General features: G+C 40.2%; 1 protein-coding gene across 3 annotated transcripts in view; it reads right to left on the bottom strand.

Annotated features, from left to right (window-relative positions):
• Nucleotides 1–18987, bottom strand: part of SPTLC3 (serine palmitoyltransferase long chain base subunit 3) — an 85736-nt gene extending 66749 nt beyond the window's left edge. For 2 of the 3 annotated variants that reach the window (XM_005525433.2, XM_088053013.1), the window contains exon 1: nt 13371–13766. In XM_005525433.2, the coding sequence (XP_005525490.2) occupies nt 13371–13493 (123 nt within the window). In that variant the 5' untranslated portion in view covers nt 13494–13766. Of the gene's footprint in view, nt 1–13370; nt 13767–18882 lie in introns of those variants that run through there. The other variant, XM_088053012.1, reaches the window with a different exon arrangement.
• Nucleotides 18988–19368: the final 381 nt, after the last annotated feature.

The following is a 19368-nucleotide window of genomic DNA, read 5'->3' as shown; positions in this document are numbered from 1 at the left end:
CCCTGGCCCAGTTCTCACAGGCATTTCATTCCCTGCAGCCAGCACCCCGCACTGCTGACGGCAGCCAGGCTCTCCAGTCCGACCACTGCTTCATCTGCCTCCCTCCTGTGCACCTCCCCTGGCCCACTGTCACTTGGAGAGAGCTCTTCACCAACATGGATTGTGCCGACCTGGCCTTGAAAGTGAGGAGGAGTTACAACCCAGCAACTGCCATTCCTTGTCTCCGATATCGACACCTGAATAATTACAAATCGCTGCAGACATGAGCGGCTCATTTCCAAGTATGTTCTCCCCGGGTGTGAAAGTGGGACCTAAACCAAAGCGTTTGTTTATAGTTGTAGCCTGCTTAGGACATCAGCAGCCTTGTATCCAGCTGATGATCACCCTTAATATGAAATTAACCACTATTAGGTATCTGGTAGCTTGACAATTAATTTTCCTAATGCAAAAGTGACCAGTATCCATATATAAAGACCTGTTTCTGCCAGCTTTCAAGACACCCTTCCCTTTCAAAGCCTTGCGTGTGTATGCATTTTTTTATTTCTCCCATCTCCCTCACCCAACTGAATTCTCTTTTCAAAACTGACTGTTTGAAGGCACTGCTGATGTTCTTACCTACTTGATTGTTCAAACACTGTTGTTTATGAGCTCTGCTAAACCTTACATGTTGAACAATATGGACTGAAAAAACCCTCCAAAACCACAAACTCCTATTCAATTTTGCAATGTTCTGTCAGAAAATGTGAATAGATAAAGCACAGGTGTGTCAGCTTGTTTTAACCATGGCTAAATGAGGCTAATAAAGAAACAAGACTCCAGTATCTGTTTCAAGTTAACAAAACTATTCCTTTATCCAATAGCATAGGAAGTAACACTGGTCCATTTGTCTCTACCACAAGTTTCAAGAAATTGTGTCAGAAGATTTATCGTCAGGCTTGGTAAATCCTTTTATCACCATCATCCCATTGATAAAGCTGTCTCCTATTCCAAGAAGGTGCAGATGGCAAATATGATTTGTTACAGATGATCGATGCCCATCTCTGTTACCTCTGCTGAAATACTGCATTGCAAACCCTGCATCATGAATCCTGCGGAAAGTGTCTTTTTTTTGGGCCATGCATCTAAGTGGGGATGTAGCACACCAAGAATGCCACACACTGTGCAGCAGTGATTAAATGTAGCCTTGAAATGTAGCCATAAACCTGGAAGATGTACAGGGCTGGAAAAAAGAAATATAGGAATAAGCAGCAAACAGTGGAGTCTGCGAACAAAGTATTGTCAGTCAACCACGGTGGTTACTTATTGAGAAGTGTCAGAGTGCAAAGATGTTTTGATTATCTTCTCCAGCAAAAAATCACTCAATAAAAAAAGAAAACTAAACAACCCTCAAACTATCTTCTGTCAGTCTTTTTAGGCTATATTTTAAAGGCACAAGCCTTCTTGGATCTCTGGTTAAAAGCTATTTAAAATAATTTCATGCTATTCAAGTAATTCTGTGTGTAGCCCTGCAAAATAAAATATTCTCATAATGTTCATGTTAATTTCAAGGTAGAAGTACTCAAAGCCCTTTAAAATGCTTGTCCATCAAGCCTCCAGCCTGAGCTCAACGTGAATTACCTGTCACAGAGTGACAGGTTTGCATTTCTCTCTTTAAGCTGATGTCCTGAAATACAGCTCCAGCGGGAATGTTGTTGCTGAGCAGGTGAGATACTTGATCAACAGGAGGTGAACTGAAATCACACAGCCCTTGTGAACAGGAGAAACACCAGCCAGGTGACAACGATGAGTTTGGAACTTCTCATGTCTGGATCAGACCGCAGTAAAGATGAAGAGCTGATGCCTGACTGAGTTAGAAGTGAATTATGGGAAAGCAATAACGTTTAACATGAACTCAAGTTTCGTCTGTAGATAGTCCCATGAGAAATGACGCCAAAACACACTTCATTCTGACTTAGTAGCATCAACTAGAACATGAGACAGGGAAACTGCTTTACACAATACTGATGACAAGTCACTGATATTTGAAAAAGTGGCAAACATGGATAAAACCCCCTGTGAATAAAGGTACCCTTAATAGACACTGATCCCATGTGCACCAAGTATTTTACAACTAGTTAACAAAATAAAATGTCTTTATCTCAGAAAGTTTATGGACTAAATAAATTCCAGAGAAAGGCAATGGTAAGGTATACACCATGCAGAAATGAGTTGGAGCAGAAGTAAACAGAGTAGTGTGAGCTCTGGGAATAATAAATTCTGTTTTTTTTTTAATGTGTGTTTCATGTTGGCTTTCGTGTAAAATAAAGGAACACTCTGACAAAAGCTTCTTTCTTATTTGGAACATAGGTCAAATCTCCTTCCTGCTGCAGACTGCCTGGGTCACGGGAGGAATGAGTTCACACTTGTGACTGTTATTATTTCAGGTGGGAAGGTGCTGGATCTTCCTCCTGTGTCCAAAAGCCTACTTAAAGCAAAGAGTGGATGGTGCAAAAATGGCTCACGAGTTCACAAGCTTTTAATGAGTTGACAGACAGATAGCATCACTAAATAAGTTTTGTTTCTTTAGGAAACCAGCCAAGATTTTATAATTCTACCATGCTGAAAGCTGAAACTATGTAGGTGGTGTTTTCCCCCTCCCATAACACTCCTCTCCCCAGTCACATACATTTCAGACACCTATGAAGTGTTCAGTAGGGAATAAAAACTAATATGCCTACCTGAGGTTTTAAGAATCTGCATGACTTGCCATTGATTGAAATTTTGTTTCCTCTAGATGTCAACATCTTTATAACAAAATGCCAAGCTTACAACACTGTTTCTCAGGAGGTATACATTTAAACAGTCAAAAAAGCCTTAGTCTCTGATAATGATCCCAAAAAAACAGATTGAAATGATACTTCAATTTACTTAAATAAACCCATGTGATTCTCAGCCCACATGCAAGAATTCTAAAGGTCTTTGGTTATACTGAATCACAGATATAAAAATCTGCTAATGTTACCTTATCTCTGCAAATTTTAAATGTTTTCTACCTATGGATAGGTGTCCTGGGGTGACTGCCCTAAACTAAGACAATAGGTAAAGCTAATTTTTATCTTCTAACTTGCTTGATTTAATTATGCTGTGGTGGAAGCATAAGGAAGTTAATACGTGATTTTCAAAAGTGTACATTAATGGGTACTTTGGGTTGGGGGTTAGATGGAAGCTAAAAGAGCTTCATTTTTTATCTGTCTTGCACGGTAATGCTGTCTTGTTTATTACTAATAGAGTGTCTGTTCATTTCACTTTCATTCTTGCAGGACCTCCAGAGATTTATCTCTGGTGCAAAACCTACTGTGCTTCTTTACCAAATCAAAGAGGTGATGATAGGGCTTCATTTGTAGAGGAAGACAGTGAAAGGAAGAGATTACTCTCACCTCAACAGAAATTTAGTAAGAGCCAAGATGCTAATGAAGTGCAGAGAAGGGCTTGTTGGAAAGGGACAGATGACCTTGAGTGCTTTGGAAGACATTGTACATGCAGGGAAGTGGAATGATCTTGCAGACATTACTTTGTGCTGCTGCTCTAACAACAAATCCTCTGCTAGAGGACCATGGGGACAGTTTGCTCAGCTCCCATCCTTACAATAGACATGTGGACAAAAAACAGCCTCCCTGAAGCCCTTCTTGATCCTGAATATCTTAAGCCCAAGACAGTCATTGTGTGCACAATTTTATTTCTTTACCTTTCACTGGTGAGTAAGAGATGCAAGGAGGCCATCAATTAATTCTTCTTCAGGGAGGTAATAAATTATACCTCTTCTTGGACAAAAGGTTTAACCCAAGGTGAAACCAGATTTTATTAAAGCTGCTCCTCCATTCCCAAAGCACAAGTCTCCCGTCTCAGGACACAACCTCATAATTATTTTGCTAACTTGCTAGTGCTCATAGCATATCCAGCATTTCACACTATGCACATCAACATACCAGTTCCATTAACACACATCTGAAAATAGACACAAATTATGGAATGGATACATTTTCTAACCCTTGAAAACAGATTTTAAGAAAAAGCAATTAGACTTGGCATATATCAACAGCATACTTGTCTCAGAATGAAAAACAAAAATACTAACTTTTTCCTATAAAAGTTGTAGATTTTGGCAAACACACTTTTTTTTTGTTTTTGAATCTGTACTTCCTGCTTGGTTATGGGTAAAAAACAGATTTAAGAAGCAAAGGTTCTGAGTTCAACCTGAAAAGACACAGTTAAAATATGTATTGAGAGCCAAAAAGTAACAATAGACAAGTTTCGTCCACATGGGATTCTTTCCAGATCATTTAATAAAGTAACTTCTTATTTGGGATAAAACTGCGCTGTAGACAGAGAGAAACGAGAATTTGCTTTTTAACACCTGTTACTACTTATATACCCACAGATGCACCAATCCAATACTTAAAGGCCTATTTCCCCAAGAGTTTTTGTAACCTAAAGCAAGTGGAAAGAAACCAAGGATAAGGCCCACAGGGGAAGCTGATTGTGATTATAAGAGAGGAAAAGGGGTGGAGATTGCAGTTTTGTTTCATTTCTCATTGAAATAGAACCATGAAAAGCCAAAGAGATTTCCTCTTTCAAGATTAACACACCCTTATATCTGCTAGAACTTCCCAGACACTTTTACCACCCACATATGCACACAAACAAGCTGTTTATGTAACAGTGATGCAAGGAATATATTGGACAGGGGAGCAGTTTATAAAGACCCTTTTATAAAGAAGAGATGACTTCAAGAGACTTGCAGACACACATTTTGTGCCAGAGACAAAATAAAACATTCCCTCTGAGCAAGACTGATGTCAAGAGATTGTTGGAAGTTCAAACGCTCAAACTCGGAAACTTGCATGAATATGATCTCAAAAAGCAGAGAAAATGTGATTTTTCAAATGCTTGCTTGAACCATGAAATGCCTTCAAAAAATCGTGTTCACTTTGAATTGTTTTGTAGTTTGGTGTTGGGATCTGTGTAGCACCTGAAGTTTTGCGGTTGGTTATCAGGAAATTATCGGATCACGGGGCTGGGATTCTTCCAGGGAATGGCTGACAATGAGGTACAATGTGACAGCCATAGGTGGTCTGAAATTTATTTCTCAGGTTCTATTTCCTGAGCTCCAAGGTCTTGTGTAAATCAATACAGTCACTGACACACGGCTGCTAGGACTGGGTGAAAACATCCATGTCCTGCCCTCTCCAGGCAGCAGGTGTGTCTAATCTTTAAGATCTCCCCCAGCACAGGGTGCATAAGAACCTGACTGCAGCTTACCTTTACCTGCAGGAAGTGCAACCTGGGGACAACAGGGGAAGAAATGGTCCTTTCAGAGGACAATCAAAGCTTTGTGGAAACACAACAAATGGGCACGAAATGGTAATTCCAAACTAGATTAAGGCATTCTCCTGCAGAACAGCCCCAGGAAGCTCAAGAACATACAAACTGGCTGCTGTGATTCCAGGTGTAGGCTGACAGCTTTGGGCTGTGAGATTAGCCAGGCTGAAGTCTCAGATAGCTACATGTGAGTCACAGGGAGAGATGCATGGCAGCTCTTCAGGCCATATGAATCAGCAGCAGCAACAGGGAAGCAGAAACTGAAATGGAAATTCCTGGAGGAAGCAGAGTGCAGCATTATGTCAGCTACAAGTCTCAGCTCTGCATCTCAGATTTGTTTTTCCATATTTATTTTTTAGGTGAACAAATCCCCATGTCTTGGTAGGCTGATGGAGAAGGACAAATTTTTTGGAAGAGGGGGAAATGACAGAGCACATGCCTGTACTTGATCAAAAGAACCAAGGCAAGGATGCAGCTGAATGACTTCCAAAAAATCCCCAAGATGATCAGTAGAACAGATAAGGCATTACTGTGTTACATCTACACTGGATGTCCTAGAAATTCAAAATACTTCAGGTAGGAGAAAGACCCCTGTCCAGAACAGGTTGAATGTCACTTTGTTCTGAAGAAATAGATGTACATAGATGGCATCTTCCCTGGAAATTCAGCTCTTCACCTCACAGTTTTATATTAGAGGTATCTCACAGAATGTCCTGGTCATCTGCTTCAATTCATATATCTTGAACTGAAAAACACTTCAGCTGCTCTTCAGTCTGGCATGAAACACTGCTGGTCCTGCTGCCTGCTCTTGTCCTTAAGTGGTGTTTTTCTTCCCAATTCCATATCCATTCCACAATGCCAACTCCCTCAGACAACAGCCTCGCAAAATTCCTGGCTGGGTTGCTTTCTCAAAGTATTTTCTGTGGAAAAATTAGCTGCCAGGAATGGCAGGAATTCTCTGGCTGAGCCACTGGTCATTGTAGGGAAATTTCATTTCCGGCTTTGCTGGTTAATGCCACAGTCCTAGCCACAACAAAAGCTACTTTTCTTTAAAAAGAAAGCAAAAACCCAAAAATCCATGAGAGTTCATATGTCTCTTGGCAGAAGAAACAGACCTGCATATCATGATGAATTAGGATTTTATGGTTGTCTTGTACCCTATAAGCCAGGATTTGAAACACTGCACACATGCAAAAAGCAAGCAGTGAGAGAGGCAGCACAATGCTAAACATTTTTCTGGTGAAAAGTCAGATTTTATAGAAACTGGGAGCATAACAGAAGATTGTTGAGGAGAATTATAAACATGCTGAAGTAATCTGCAGCTGAGGTGTAGAAAAGCACATATACCAATTGTTGCTCAGCTTTGTATGTTGGCTAAGTTCAATGTCTGTGTTTCAATAACACAGGCCTGAGATAGACTTACAGGAACTCAATCGAACATTCTTGAGATTCCTTCCCTGCTGTGGGAAAGAGTGAAGCAGGGAGGTATTCTACACCTGTGATAGGCCCTGAAATACAGGTGAAAGCAGCAGGTTCAGAGATCCTCTAGCAAGAACTGAGATCTCTGGTGTCCCTGCCCATGTGGCTCTGCCCTGGTGCTCTTTGGTGACCCATAGCTTGACAAGGTAATGGAAATAAATTTTCTCTTTTCATTTCATTCAGTGTTCTGTGGTCATCCCTGGGTCCTGTATATGCCAGCTCACACAGAGACCCAGATAGGCCCTAAGCAGCCATTATCTTACCATTCTGCTCATTATTATTTATGAACTTGCTTCTGCAATGGAATACATCCAGTTACATCCCTTGCTGATGTCACAGGTAGAAGATGCATTTCACCTTTCTCCTGAAAGCCAGGCTGCCACTTAAAGCTTGCGAAGGTAATTAATTCTCATGCTGAAGGGATGTAAATAGGCAGGCAATGGCATTAGCCACACCATGGCTTTCTATTACTAATTACCTCTATTGAGCATGAACAAGCTGCTTGCCAGACAAATATTCGTAGAAGCCTGACTGAGGTTCTGCATCAGTTCCATCCATTTTTGGATCACTCTGCTGACTCACCACAGAAATGCTGCCTCCTGCCACAGAAAGGTCACAGACTCAATTTGACTAGATGGTCTCTGTTCCATCTTTGTATTTAAAGGCAGGTCAGCACCAAATTCCCAGCAGGGTGCTCAGGGTTTTGCCCAGCTGAGCCCTGAAAATCTCCATATGTCCCACTGCTGTCATCAATATCTTGATTCCCACTCCCCCTCCACAAAGATGAAACCCCTCCAGCCTGCAGGCAAAGCATGAACCATTAACCACCATGCTTTGATGACCCAGCTTTGATGAGCCAGCTATTACCCATATAGAAGTCTGCCCATCGAGACCGTAATGTCCCAAGTAGCACATGAGAGTGGTGTGGCCAATGTCAAGGTAGGTGACACCTATCACCTCTCATACACAAATCTAGTCACCTCAGCATATTCAAACATTATTTATCTCTGGTACATCTATGCTTGCTGTTCCAAATCACCTTCCCCTCTATGCTCCTAGAAGCAACCTCTGCTAGAAATGATCTGCCTTTTGACAACAGGTCGGACATTTGTTTTAAGTTATCAGGGATCTTTGACACCTGGGAGCTTCCAAAGCTGAAAGTGTGTGATATCACTGTGATATCACTTACCACACGTGAGTGCTTCCCTCCTGATCCCACACCCTTGTATGGGTTGCCATTTCTCAAGAGATCCATGACTCAAACCTTCTTTCACTGCTGGTAGTTTGACAACACATAGGCTTGGACAACTTTGATGGTGAAAAGCGAGGCAAAGAAAGCACAGAGTACACCTTACCTGCATCTGTGGTCACTAAGTTATCCACTCCATTTGTTGATGGAACACGTTTTCCTTGTTTATTCATCTACTACTAATGTAGCAGTAAAAGCTGTTCTTGCTTCCCTTGATACTCCTTGCAAATGTTGACTCCAGGAGCTCTTTGGCTTTCCAAATGCCACCGCTACATGCCCCCAGAATGTTTCAAAATTCTTCTTTCAAAGGCCATTCCTGCTTCTATCTCTTGTATATTACTTATTTTTGCACTGGAGCTCAGCCATGGGTTATGTGTGTGTAGCTAAGCCAGTTTCCCAATACATTTACTTGCTTTCACGAGTAGGATGGGCTGTTACTGTGCTAAGAGAAGGCTGACCTTGAAGACCTGACATGCTGAACCTTTTAAGCTGAGGTAAATTACTATCTGCTATTTCTGCCAGGGCTTTACCTTCCAAAATTTAATTACCTGAATTTAGAGATTTCCAGGTGTTAAGAAGGTAACAATTTTAGACCAATCTTAGATATTGAGCTATGTGAAAAACCTCAGCCTTACATGTAAAGTCTCATGCAACACGCTCAAAGCATTGCTACAAGAGTCAGGGACTGTTACATGTGCCCACACAGTGGTGACACCTCGGCTGCAGAAAGATGTCCTCAGTGTTTCCTGCTTCCAATGCATTGAGCTCATCACAGAGCAGGGCAGATGACAGAAACAAGGGCGTGGATCTGAGACCTGTGATTATTATCTGAGAGGGCAGGTGCAAAGCAACACATTTCTCAGGCTTGAAACCAAGGAGAAAAGAAGGCAGGAACTGAGGATGAAGAGGTCGTATCTGTGGTGCAGCTGAAACAACAGGTACAGTAATTGGCAGAGAATTTGACTGAAAACCAAATCTCAATTTTTTCCTGTTGTCACTATAGTTATGAAATCCAGAGGGCAAATTGCAATTGCACTTTCCATGAACACATGAACAATTGAAAATGTCCAAAATCTGAGCTGCTGCAAGTGAAACAGGCTGGACTCAATGAAGTTCCCTTTCAATTTGAGAATTATTATTATTTCAAATGAATATCTAAATATGAAGATATTTCAGAAAAAAAGCCTATTATGTTGGTAGATCATTACAGACTGCACAACTGATGCTGCAAACAGTTGGAAAGGGCTGACCAGCCTTAATCCCCTCTCCTTGCTCTTCCCTTGTTAACAATAACCCTTATTGCTTGACTCTGATTGTAGGAATTAGTTTATTATTTTTCCTACCAGACTCTTTAACATTTATATTGAGTATGCATCTAAAATGCCCCACTTACACCAGGTTTGCAGAAACACTTGAAGTGCTGTCTGTATTTGTGAAGAGAGAGCCAAGAAATTACAGGAGACCTTTACAACATGCAAGAAAGTTACTGCCATGAGAACAGTTGCACGGCATATTCCTTTCATGACTCTCTTTCTAAATAATCAATGTACTCTTCAAGATTCTCATTAGGCAATAAATGACACTGAAGAGCAGAAAAGAGAGGAAAAACCTAGGATGCCAAGAGCATGGAAGGAACTGAAACTGGATGCTGGAATATTGAACCAAATAGCTAAGTAGAAGAGCTGGGAGGAGGTTCAGATATCACAGGACAGAGGTTAAACATAAACAGATTCTGAATTTTGGAGCCCTCAGATGTTGGAGATTATCACATTTTTGGGCCATCAGATAAGTGGGACAGATGTTACTGTCCCAGGCTCTTTTTTTGCTTTCACACAGGAATCTGAAATCCCTGGAAAACCCTATAGTCTTGTTAGCTACACATTTCTTCCAAGCCCTGCCATTCTCAGTGCAGAACATAAAAATAATGAATCTGCAAACAGCTTGATAATGTATTGGAAGCTAAGGCATCCAAGGAAATAATCTATCGAAGAAATGAAACTGTTGCATATGTTTTATAGGGAAAAAGGTTTCCAATAGACAAACATATTTATTGTTTTATAAATTCAACTTCCCCTATTATTGGTATCCAATCAACAGCAGTATAACAGCAAAGAAACCATCACTAGGAAAATACCTTCTCGTGTTCAATTCAGTTACATAAATAAATAGTTTAGCTACTGAATTGTGCTTTGGGCAAAGGCAAGTCTAGACTATGGATTCTAGAAGAGCACAAAGCATCTGCTTCTGTTAAAAGCACTAATAAAGTGGAAGACATGGTCCACAACCCACTTCCCAAAGTTTAGGTCTTACTATGGCCCAGCTTCCAAAGAATACCAGCATGGCTGTGGGGACATGGTTAAGCCTGATGTCTGTTAGTACATGGACAGTCTGTGCTATCAGCTAGAATTAAATAATCACAGAAGCCATCCAAACAAGCAGTCCCACCACAAAGCACTCTAGCACTTCCCCAAAAGCAACACCTTCTCTTCTGGTAGGATGCTACCCTGCTTCTCTATCACTCAGCTACCTCCTTTCTGTCCTTGGTATGCCACAGATTGCTAGAAGCAAAGAGAGCCTCCCTGCTCCCCCACATTTGATCGTCCCTAATTACCCTTCCCAACCATTAAACAAAATCCTTTAGAAACCTGGGGGTTTTGTGGTATCAGAATTACTTCTCTATTTCTCTCAAGCACGAACTGACACACAAAATGTTCTTACATCACTGAGATGCAAAACACATTGTTCTTGAGCAAGTGTTTGCAAAAGCAGTGTTTGCAAAGCCAGCATTTCCTGAAGCCAGTGCTTCTGGGGGCTCCCTTGGAAAAAGAGGGTTTATAGAGCTGATTTCTGCAAAGCCTGATGTTCCAGGCAGTCAATTGTGCAAAACTATTGCTATAGGCTTAGAAGCCTTCACTGTGCCATTCTTTCACTGCAACCTCTGCACTAATTTCCTCTCTCAAACCACAGCATCTCTGCCTCCTCACCTCCTTCCAAAGTAGCACAGTTGTAACTAAGCCCAAAAGTTTTGGAATTATCGCAAGTCTAGAACCAGCATCACCAGACACCTCCCCTGAATACACTAGCACTATATTTCTGTTATATAAGGTGTTTAATGGTCAATTAATTTACTGCATGGGCAGTAAAACACGTAAATGTGTGTGTCAGAGTGTTAGGGGAAATAGGGACAAGGTGGCTAAAGAGCAAAAGAGGAAGAAGGAAGAATGACTGGAATTAAGGGAAACCTGGAAGCCTTGTACAGGCTTCCTCATGCACCAAGCTGCCATATTCCCTGCTTCTCAGATCCCAGCCTGTTAAGTGGGAAGCACACCCCAGTGAGAAGTGGCACAAGTGCACGGAGGACTGTGTGGAGTCGCACACCTCCAGCAGTGAGGCTCATAAACAGCGCAGGGAGGAAGGAACAGTATCTGTTCCTGTAAAATAGCATCAAGCACAAGCACTGAACAGGGTGAGGCAGCTGGGGCGGGGAAACAGACCAGACAGGAATGGGGAGATTCCTACCAGGAATGAGATTCCTGGTTCATTCAGGACTCTTGTCTGTTATTGTTTCCTTCTTTCCCAATCTGTGTTTGCAGCAGGAAGAAAGGGGAAATGGAATGTAATTCGGAGCACAGTGCTCGACCCGCACTTACCAAATCTGCCTTTGATAAGCATCCTGAACTTTCTAAGTCTTCACTTCCTCACCACTTCCCTCAGCCATGGATGGTATTTACAAGTGGTTCAGTGCTCTTGTCAGGTGTCACGCAGCAGGGTAAAGCACTTTCTTCTCTACCCATGAGGTGCTTGGAAGACTTCACTAGTCTTGGAAGTGCATCTACTAATATTTCCTTCATTCCTTTACTACCCCTTTCAGGCCAATATTTATTTATTTTTTTATTTTGCTCATCCTCAATAATATTATTCATTATTTCTCTAGCTGTTTACTTCTCTTTTTTATTAAGGAGGAAATCCTACTTAATGTCATCGTAGGATTTCAAAATCACTCATTTGCAGCATGTTAACAGTAACTGAATGGCAAAGCTTAGTCCTTGAAATGTCACATGTGTAAAGCAAAGGTTCAGAACATCATTGTGGCAAATAGTTAATGTACAAAATGACGAGGAGGTGTATGTGATAAATAAGAGGATAATGAATTAGGTTTCTGGAAGCGAATCCAAGAAAGGCCCTTTTCAATCATTGCGCAAGATATTTTGCTTTCCTCATCCAACACAAGCCAGTGATTGGGAAACACTCATACCAGGGGAGACACCTAAAGCCAGACAACCATTAAGCATGACACTGGGCGTGCCCTCATTAGAGTGCTGAGGTGTGTGAGCGCCCCATTTAGAGAAAGATAAAAGATAGCAGTTTATTTGTAAAACAGCGGAGCCCTCACCACAGTCCTTGTCTAAAGCTTCCAACAGGGATGGTCAGGTGAGTGCACAGGCTCCACAAGCAGTATTCTCCATCCCTTCTGTCACCCCTACACCATGCTGTAAAGCCAGCTGTAGTCACTACAAGACTTTCTCTCAATGATCACATCAAGAACCTGAATTAGGACATTGCAAGACAGACAGTAAACTCGCAGTCACAACAGGTATCAGAGAGACAACCTTTAAGATTTGGGCTCTTTTGGTAGAACTATACTTTCAGATTTGTTGTTCACTCCTCAGGATGGTACATGCCAACAGTTCTACAAAATATTCACGGATATAAGAAGTGCTGCTTCAAAGAAAACAGTCTGAGAAAACAGAAAGCAAACTGACTTGGATTTTAAGTTGTACAAGGCTGCTCACATGAGTAAAGTGTGTGGATCAGCTAAGCTAACCCTGCAGAATTGTAAACATCAAGAAGAGGCAGCTTTCCCTGCCTACGTATTTTTGTTGATACACTTGAACGACATCAAATCACACTTGAAATTTACTCCACACACACTTGAAGCAGACAAAACATCTTTCCACTAGTGATTAATACATTGCTAAGTCAACTCCACCACCAGTTAGGCTTTAGAAGGAAGTTACTACATGTGTTGTGTTTGATATGAACTAGAGGCTAAGTCGTTCCATGGGATCAACACCATTTGCATGAGCATTCCCAACTCTCTCTCCAGTTTAGAAGACAAAAGCAGCGTTAGGTCCCACGATTGCAAAACTTAACACACAAGCCTAATCCATACAAGCTGTTCAATAGACACTAAGATGGCCATAAAAATAGCATAATAAGTAATGTTGCAACTACCTATTTGTTTTCAATATTGAGGCAATTAGGGTAAACAATGAAACCTTACCTTCATTCCTTTAGTGATTCCATTTTTCTTAGATAGTCCACTTTTTGTGAGGTTATTCTGTTTCTGATGATGATGATGATGATGATGTAGATGTCCATTGCACACAGCACTGGGATTAGCCATCTGTTTAAATTAGTCAGATTCTCAGTTCTTAAGGGTGTCCTGGGTCTTTCTACTGTAAAAAAGACAGTGGGATGAGAAGATAAAGTTCTTGGTTAAGGCCTGAAAGGTATCCAACTGGTCTGTCAGGATTTTCCAGGGTGAGAGGAGGAACTATCTTTTGCAATATCTTCAAAACGTAAAACTTTCTTTCATACAGCTTCAGCTCCAGCAAGCTAGAACGCGAAATACATAGCAGGAGGTGTGCTCTTAAAATCTCTGAAAAATACTGCTCATTGCTGGCTCTTGCATGAACACGGCTTCTGTGAGTCAACAAGACTGCTGCAGCTATCAAGGAGTGGGTGGATTCAGAGGCGGAGACACTTAAAGATATATTACCTCTTAAATACCTCCCAGGGAGAAACCTTGTTTCTTTTCTCCGAATTACACTCAATGTAGAGTGACATCACTCCCTATAAAATGCCAAAATGTTTGGAAATTTTAACAGAGTAATCTGTAAAATTACATGGTTCATCTTGCTAAGCGTATATTAGCTGAAAACAACGATTGTTGCCCTGAGTAAAGGAAAAACGCTTTTTAAAATTTCTTTTTAATCTCTTCTTATATGAGTAGCACGACAGACAGAACATTATACCTGCAAGGAAATGGAAAGCATTTTAGTAATAAAATGAAAATGTGTTTAGAGCTAGGTACTACAGACACGTGCACAAATGTTCTCTGGAGTGAACTGTCCCTTTAAACTCGGTTTGGCCAGTAGTAGGATAAATGGCATGCTAATACAATGAATGAGAAATACAGTTTTATAAAGCTAATTAATTTAGTTTTAAAACAAGTCAGGCTTTTATCATATGTGAAACTATTAAGGACAGCTAACATTCATCCTTTCTTTTAAGAAAAAAGGTTTTTAATTGTGAAAATGCATGTATGGTCTTTCCTGGATCAAATTTTCCTGCTTCAGTTTTTAGCGACAAAAAGTAAAAGCAGAAGCATCTCTGGTAGCATTTAAAAGAATCCCTTCCTCCCAAAATAATTAAAATTAGTGTGGAGACAGACTAAAGGAAAGCTGTATTATAATATCAGTTTTGAAAAAAGTTAGGATGAAAGGCTGGGAGAATAAAAATATTTGAAGTTCTTTAATTAGAAAAAATTGCTGTGCCATCCTGGCAATGAAATGTAAGTTATATACTGAAAGAGTAGCCTAGAACTTGAGTATGTGGAATGCAGGAGATGAAATGTTAAATAAACCACTGTGAAAATACACAGGGGAACACACTATGTTGGTTTTGAAAACTTATCTTAGACACATAGTAAATTGCTAAAATATATTTTCTCCTTTGAAGTAATTTTCAAAGTGAGATATCTTCAATGTACTATAAAACTTTTGAATTCTGCTTAACAGTGATCTAAACTTAATAAGACTGTAATATTTTGGGTGAAGAAAATAGCCCCTTAACCGACTAAAACGACACAGAAGCAGTAAAACTTCAAAATGTTTTGCTTTACAGTTTCACAAGATCCACCACCAGAAATAAGATTTTTAAAGTTTTATTTTTTGGGTGCTTTTTCTAGGCAAGAACACCTCATTTCTGTATGAATCAGTCTTGTTTAGGTTTCATGAAGGCATCTGTAGGTATAGCTCAACGACAAATGAACTTTGAATATAATAATGTCAATTATAATGGCAAAATGTTGTTGGTCTTAAGTGGCTAAGAGTTCATATTTGGAAAGAGAAAAGGAGACTGAGATGAAGATAAGGCTGCAGGAAGAATGCTTGGTAGTATCTCCTGCACACCTATCCCCTATGGGCTGCTGATAAATGAACAAGCTAATGCAAGGCGTTGTCTCTGCACTCCGGCAACCCCATCCCATCAAGGAGCTTTTTTTTGTTTGGGAATTATGTCTTTGATTGTCACAGCAAATCAAACACCTGTAAAACGTGCTGTCTGCTCACTCAGTTACTGCTCATCTTCCTCTGATAAGGACACTTACCAAGCAGTGCTGCTCCCGCAGCAGTGTCCCAGCTAGTGCCGCTGCCAGCTGCTCTTCCCAGCAGGCTCAGCACCTCTCGAGGCACAAAGCAATACAATTAACATATCATATGTGTCTTTTTCCCCCCTCCCACAATTAAGTTCACCAGGGAAGTGGAATCTCCAGTTAAGACATCAGTTCAGATTATGCAAATCCTTTTGCTAGTTCCAGACTCTAGCTCTATACTTGTTATCTATTTCAAGACCCATGAAGTACCGGCATCTTTATGAATAAAACAGCAAATTAAGTGTTTTGGAAATTTTAGTTTTCAATGTCTAGAATATTTAATATAACAAGAAAATAGAACTTTTAAAAATTTAAAAATTTAAATCACATTTAAACATGAGTTTAAATGAGCAATTAAAAAAACCAAAAAACTCAGAGAAGAGCTACCCATTTGGATATCTGTTAATCATGACCTAAAAGCCAGTGTTCACAAAACAAATACCACTAGAAGCTGACTAAAATTCCTGATCTGATCCTATTCAGAGAGAAAGATTTATAGAAGGGATGAGTCTGGCCAAATACACAAGAATTATCTGTAAACAGAATATTTTTCTTATATTATCTGTAAACAGAATAGTATTTCTCCTGCAGTAAAAAACCCAACCCCCAAAAAAAACCTCAACAACAAAAAAAAGAGCAGAAGAAAAAATAAAAGCCAAAAAACCAATCAACCAAAAAACCCAAATGAAAACAGAAAAATAAAACAAACCAAAATAATTTTGCCCTTCAGAACTGTACCTTAATCAAAGCCATCTCATCTATTACTCAGGCTTCTATATACATATCTATCATGTTACCTGTTACCTGCACCTAAGTCTATTACTCAAAGGTATGAGGATCTGTGCTGCCTGGACCCTGGAGGAAGAACTCAGTAATTGTCTCCTTTGCAACACCAAAACCACCACTAGCAATACCCTATTTTTATCATTCTGGGAAGTGGGAGGAAAACATTTGCTGTGCTGACTGTACAAGAACTGCATGTATTCAACTGCAGGGGACACCAATCCTACCAAGACTGAATCTGCACTTCTCTTTAGTGGCTTGAGGACTGATCACTCTTCATACTTTGGCAAGAAGATGGTGAATTTCTAAGATTACCAGCAGATCACACACCATATTCTACAAAAACGATAGTAAAGTTTGCAAGACATGACTACAATTATTATGAATCTGTAGGAAAGCATCAATGAATCCTCAGGTTCTAGGTTTTATTCCTTGCTTTGTCATCATCCTGTTAACACCACTGGATTTTCACATCGAAATCAGGGTAAAAGTGTTTAAGTCCTTTTTAAATGCTCTGAGATAAACTGCTGAGGAGTGTGGTGAAAAGTGAAGCAAAATATGCACGGTTAATTAGCCAAGTTTTAACAACAGAGAGAACGGAGTGGGGTAGGGCCCTGTCTAAGTAGCCTCTCAGTGTTTGAAGAAAATCACTTTTCTGATAAAAATTCCTTTGTTACATAGGACAGGTCAAAAGACTGAACTCTGCTGATGCACTCAAGAAATGGGTACAAAACATTCTAACCTTCCATTAGACTTTTGGCCCTATCAGAAATGTAGTGCCATTGTAGTGGTCACAATGACATCATTTAAAATAACAATACTGGATTCACAGTGTCCTCATTTATAATACTGTGCTGGATTACCTACCAATAAAATAAAAATAAATGTTGCAAGAAAGCATGAAAGCTCATCCCAGAAAACTGTCATGTTCTAAGCCAGAAGGATTTCGTAGGAATCCTGCTCATCCCAGAGTACAGTTACTTACAGCAGAGTTGTGAAATGGTCTTGCAATCTAATTGCAAGACTGTGATAATTTCAGTTCATGACAGATTCACATTTACGTACTACATGAAACAATAAGGGTCTAAACAAAGACATGAAACAGCTTTATGCTTGTTTTGAGTGGACAAACACCAATGTCAAACGAGCTGAAAAAACTGGGAACCCAAGTCTATTCCTCTGTTAAAATCAACAGCAAAACAAGTTTCTGATAATTGGCAGCAGAGCATGCAGGTAACGGAGTACACAGTAAAAAAACCCTTTTTTATTCTCACAATCATTTCCCTGACAACAAAAATCCATCTCATAAATTCTATGTACCATTGATGACTTCTATTTATATTTGATGTATGTGGACACATGGGTCTTGGAGGCAATGTCTGCCTTAGATATGCAGATGACTTCATGAGCAGATAGGGAAACACCATAAAAACAAAGCCAGAGCAAGTACCAGCCATCAGCTGGTCAGTCACTCCCAGGATGTCTTTTGAGTCATCCACATTTCACCAGCACCAGCTGTAGACTAAATTTTCTAAATCCTTACATGGAAGAACCCCATATCTATGTTTGCATCTTTAGCAATACATACATGGGATATGACACTGCACCTGGAAATAAAACCACACACCATCATTGAAAGATCCCCTCAACTGGCCTTGCACAACTTGAAGGAGACACAAAATGGTTTGATATTGGTCAGGGAATAATCTAGAGCAACTCAGACCCATGGCACAGGTGGACACACGTAACCAGTGCTGCAACAGGGCAGGGCAGGGCTCCTCTGCGTCTGGCAGGTCCACACAGCCCCTGCACAGCCCTGGGGCTGGCACAGCTGCCTCTCCACACCTCTGCACCTCCTTGTTCTGCACAGGGCATGGTAAGATGACAAGACAATGCTTGAAAGCCTTAAGCTTTTAGAGATGCCATCAGCCTGGGTTCTTAGGCAATATTACCAGAACCAGTTTTCTGATTGCATCTGGATGTTAATAAACTTTGAGTACTCAAAGCATCGGAAATTGCTGAGATTTTTTTGTCTGATACAAATATCTGATTGATATGTGATAAACAAATCCATTTAGGAATCTGTACCTAACCTGAGGACATTTGTAACACCTGCAACTTTTATCTCCTTGGAAGGATTAAGGCTTCATAAATTGCATAGTTGATACACTTCTGTCCTTATCTTCTGATACAAAAATAAACTGTATCTGACTAGAATGTCATAATCAGACAAAACCAACATTAATTAAAAAAAAAATCACACCAAGACAAAAAGAATAACTATATAGCAACTAAGAGCCTCCTGCAAAAATTCAGCAGCAAGCACAAGAGAGCCCAGTGTGTCTTCTGCTCTATTTTCTTGCAATTACAAAGCTGATGCCATTACTACACTCTTACCTGGAAATTTCTCATAAAGTTGATTCTTCAATTCTTACTTCTTAAATAAAAAACTTAGCTAGCGAGATCCAGTGATGCCAACAGAACTACTCAGCCAAGCCAAAAACTATAAAAGAAAACCACTTTACAAGCTCTAGGTAGAGGCAAAATCTCTTTCCTGGGACATTTCTCTACTGACCTCTTTCAGCAGCGATGTGATCCATAGCCATGTAACCTCTAGAGCAGTGCAAGGCAGATTTCAGTTTACTTTTCCAAGACCTCTGCCAGTCAGGCTGATTTGTTTGCTGAGCTCTGTAATTTGCTGAGAACCAGTGCAGTATTGTCATTGTTTCCACTGGACATGATGAATGGAGCAGGGGCAGCTCTGTGCCATCTGTTCCTCCTCTGTGTCATCACCACGTCGATTCAGACAAGTCATTCTCTTCTACAAACATCTGGAACATTAAGACAACTGATATTTAACAGACAAATCTCATTATTATTATTATTATTATTATTATTATTATTATTATTATTATAACTAGTAAAACTGAACAAAACAGACATAGCTTTAACCTATGTTTAATGATGAAATGTCAGTGTCTGAACAGGAAATTATGAAATGACTTCACACAATAGTTATTGCTTATTGTTCTTGTAATGAAATTTTTCAGTGCTTCCAGGA

Source organism: Pseudopodoces humilis, chromosome 3 (genome assembly GCF_049639895.1).
Source record: "Pseudopodoces humilis isolate 2021_Gansu_Grassland_sample_001 chromosome 3, ASM4963989v1, whole genome shotgun sequence".
Classification (NCBI taxonomy): Eukaryota; Metazoa; Chordata; class Aves; order Passeriformes; family Paridae; genus Pseudopodoces; species Pseudopodoces humilis.
Note: the sequence above shows the minus strand (reverse complement) of the source record. Positions and strands in the feature narration are given on the sequence as shown.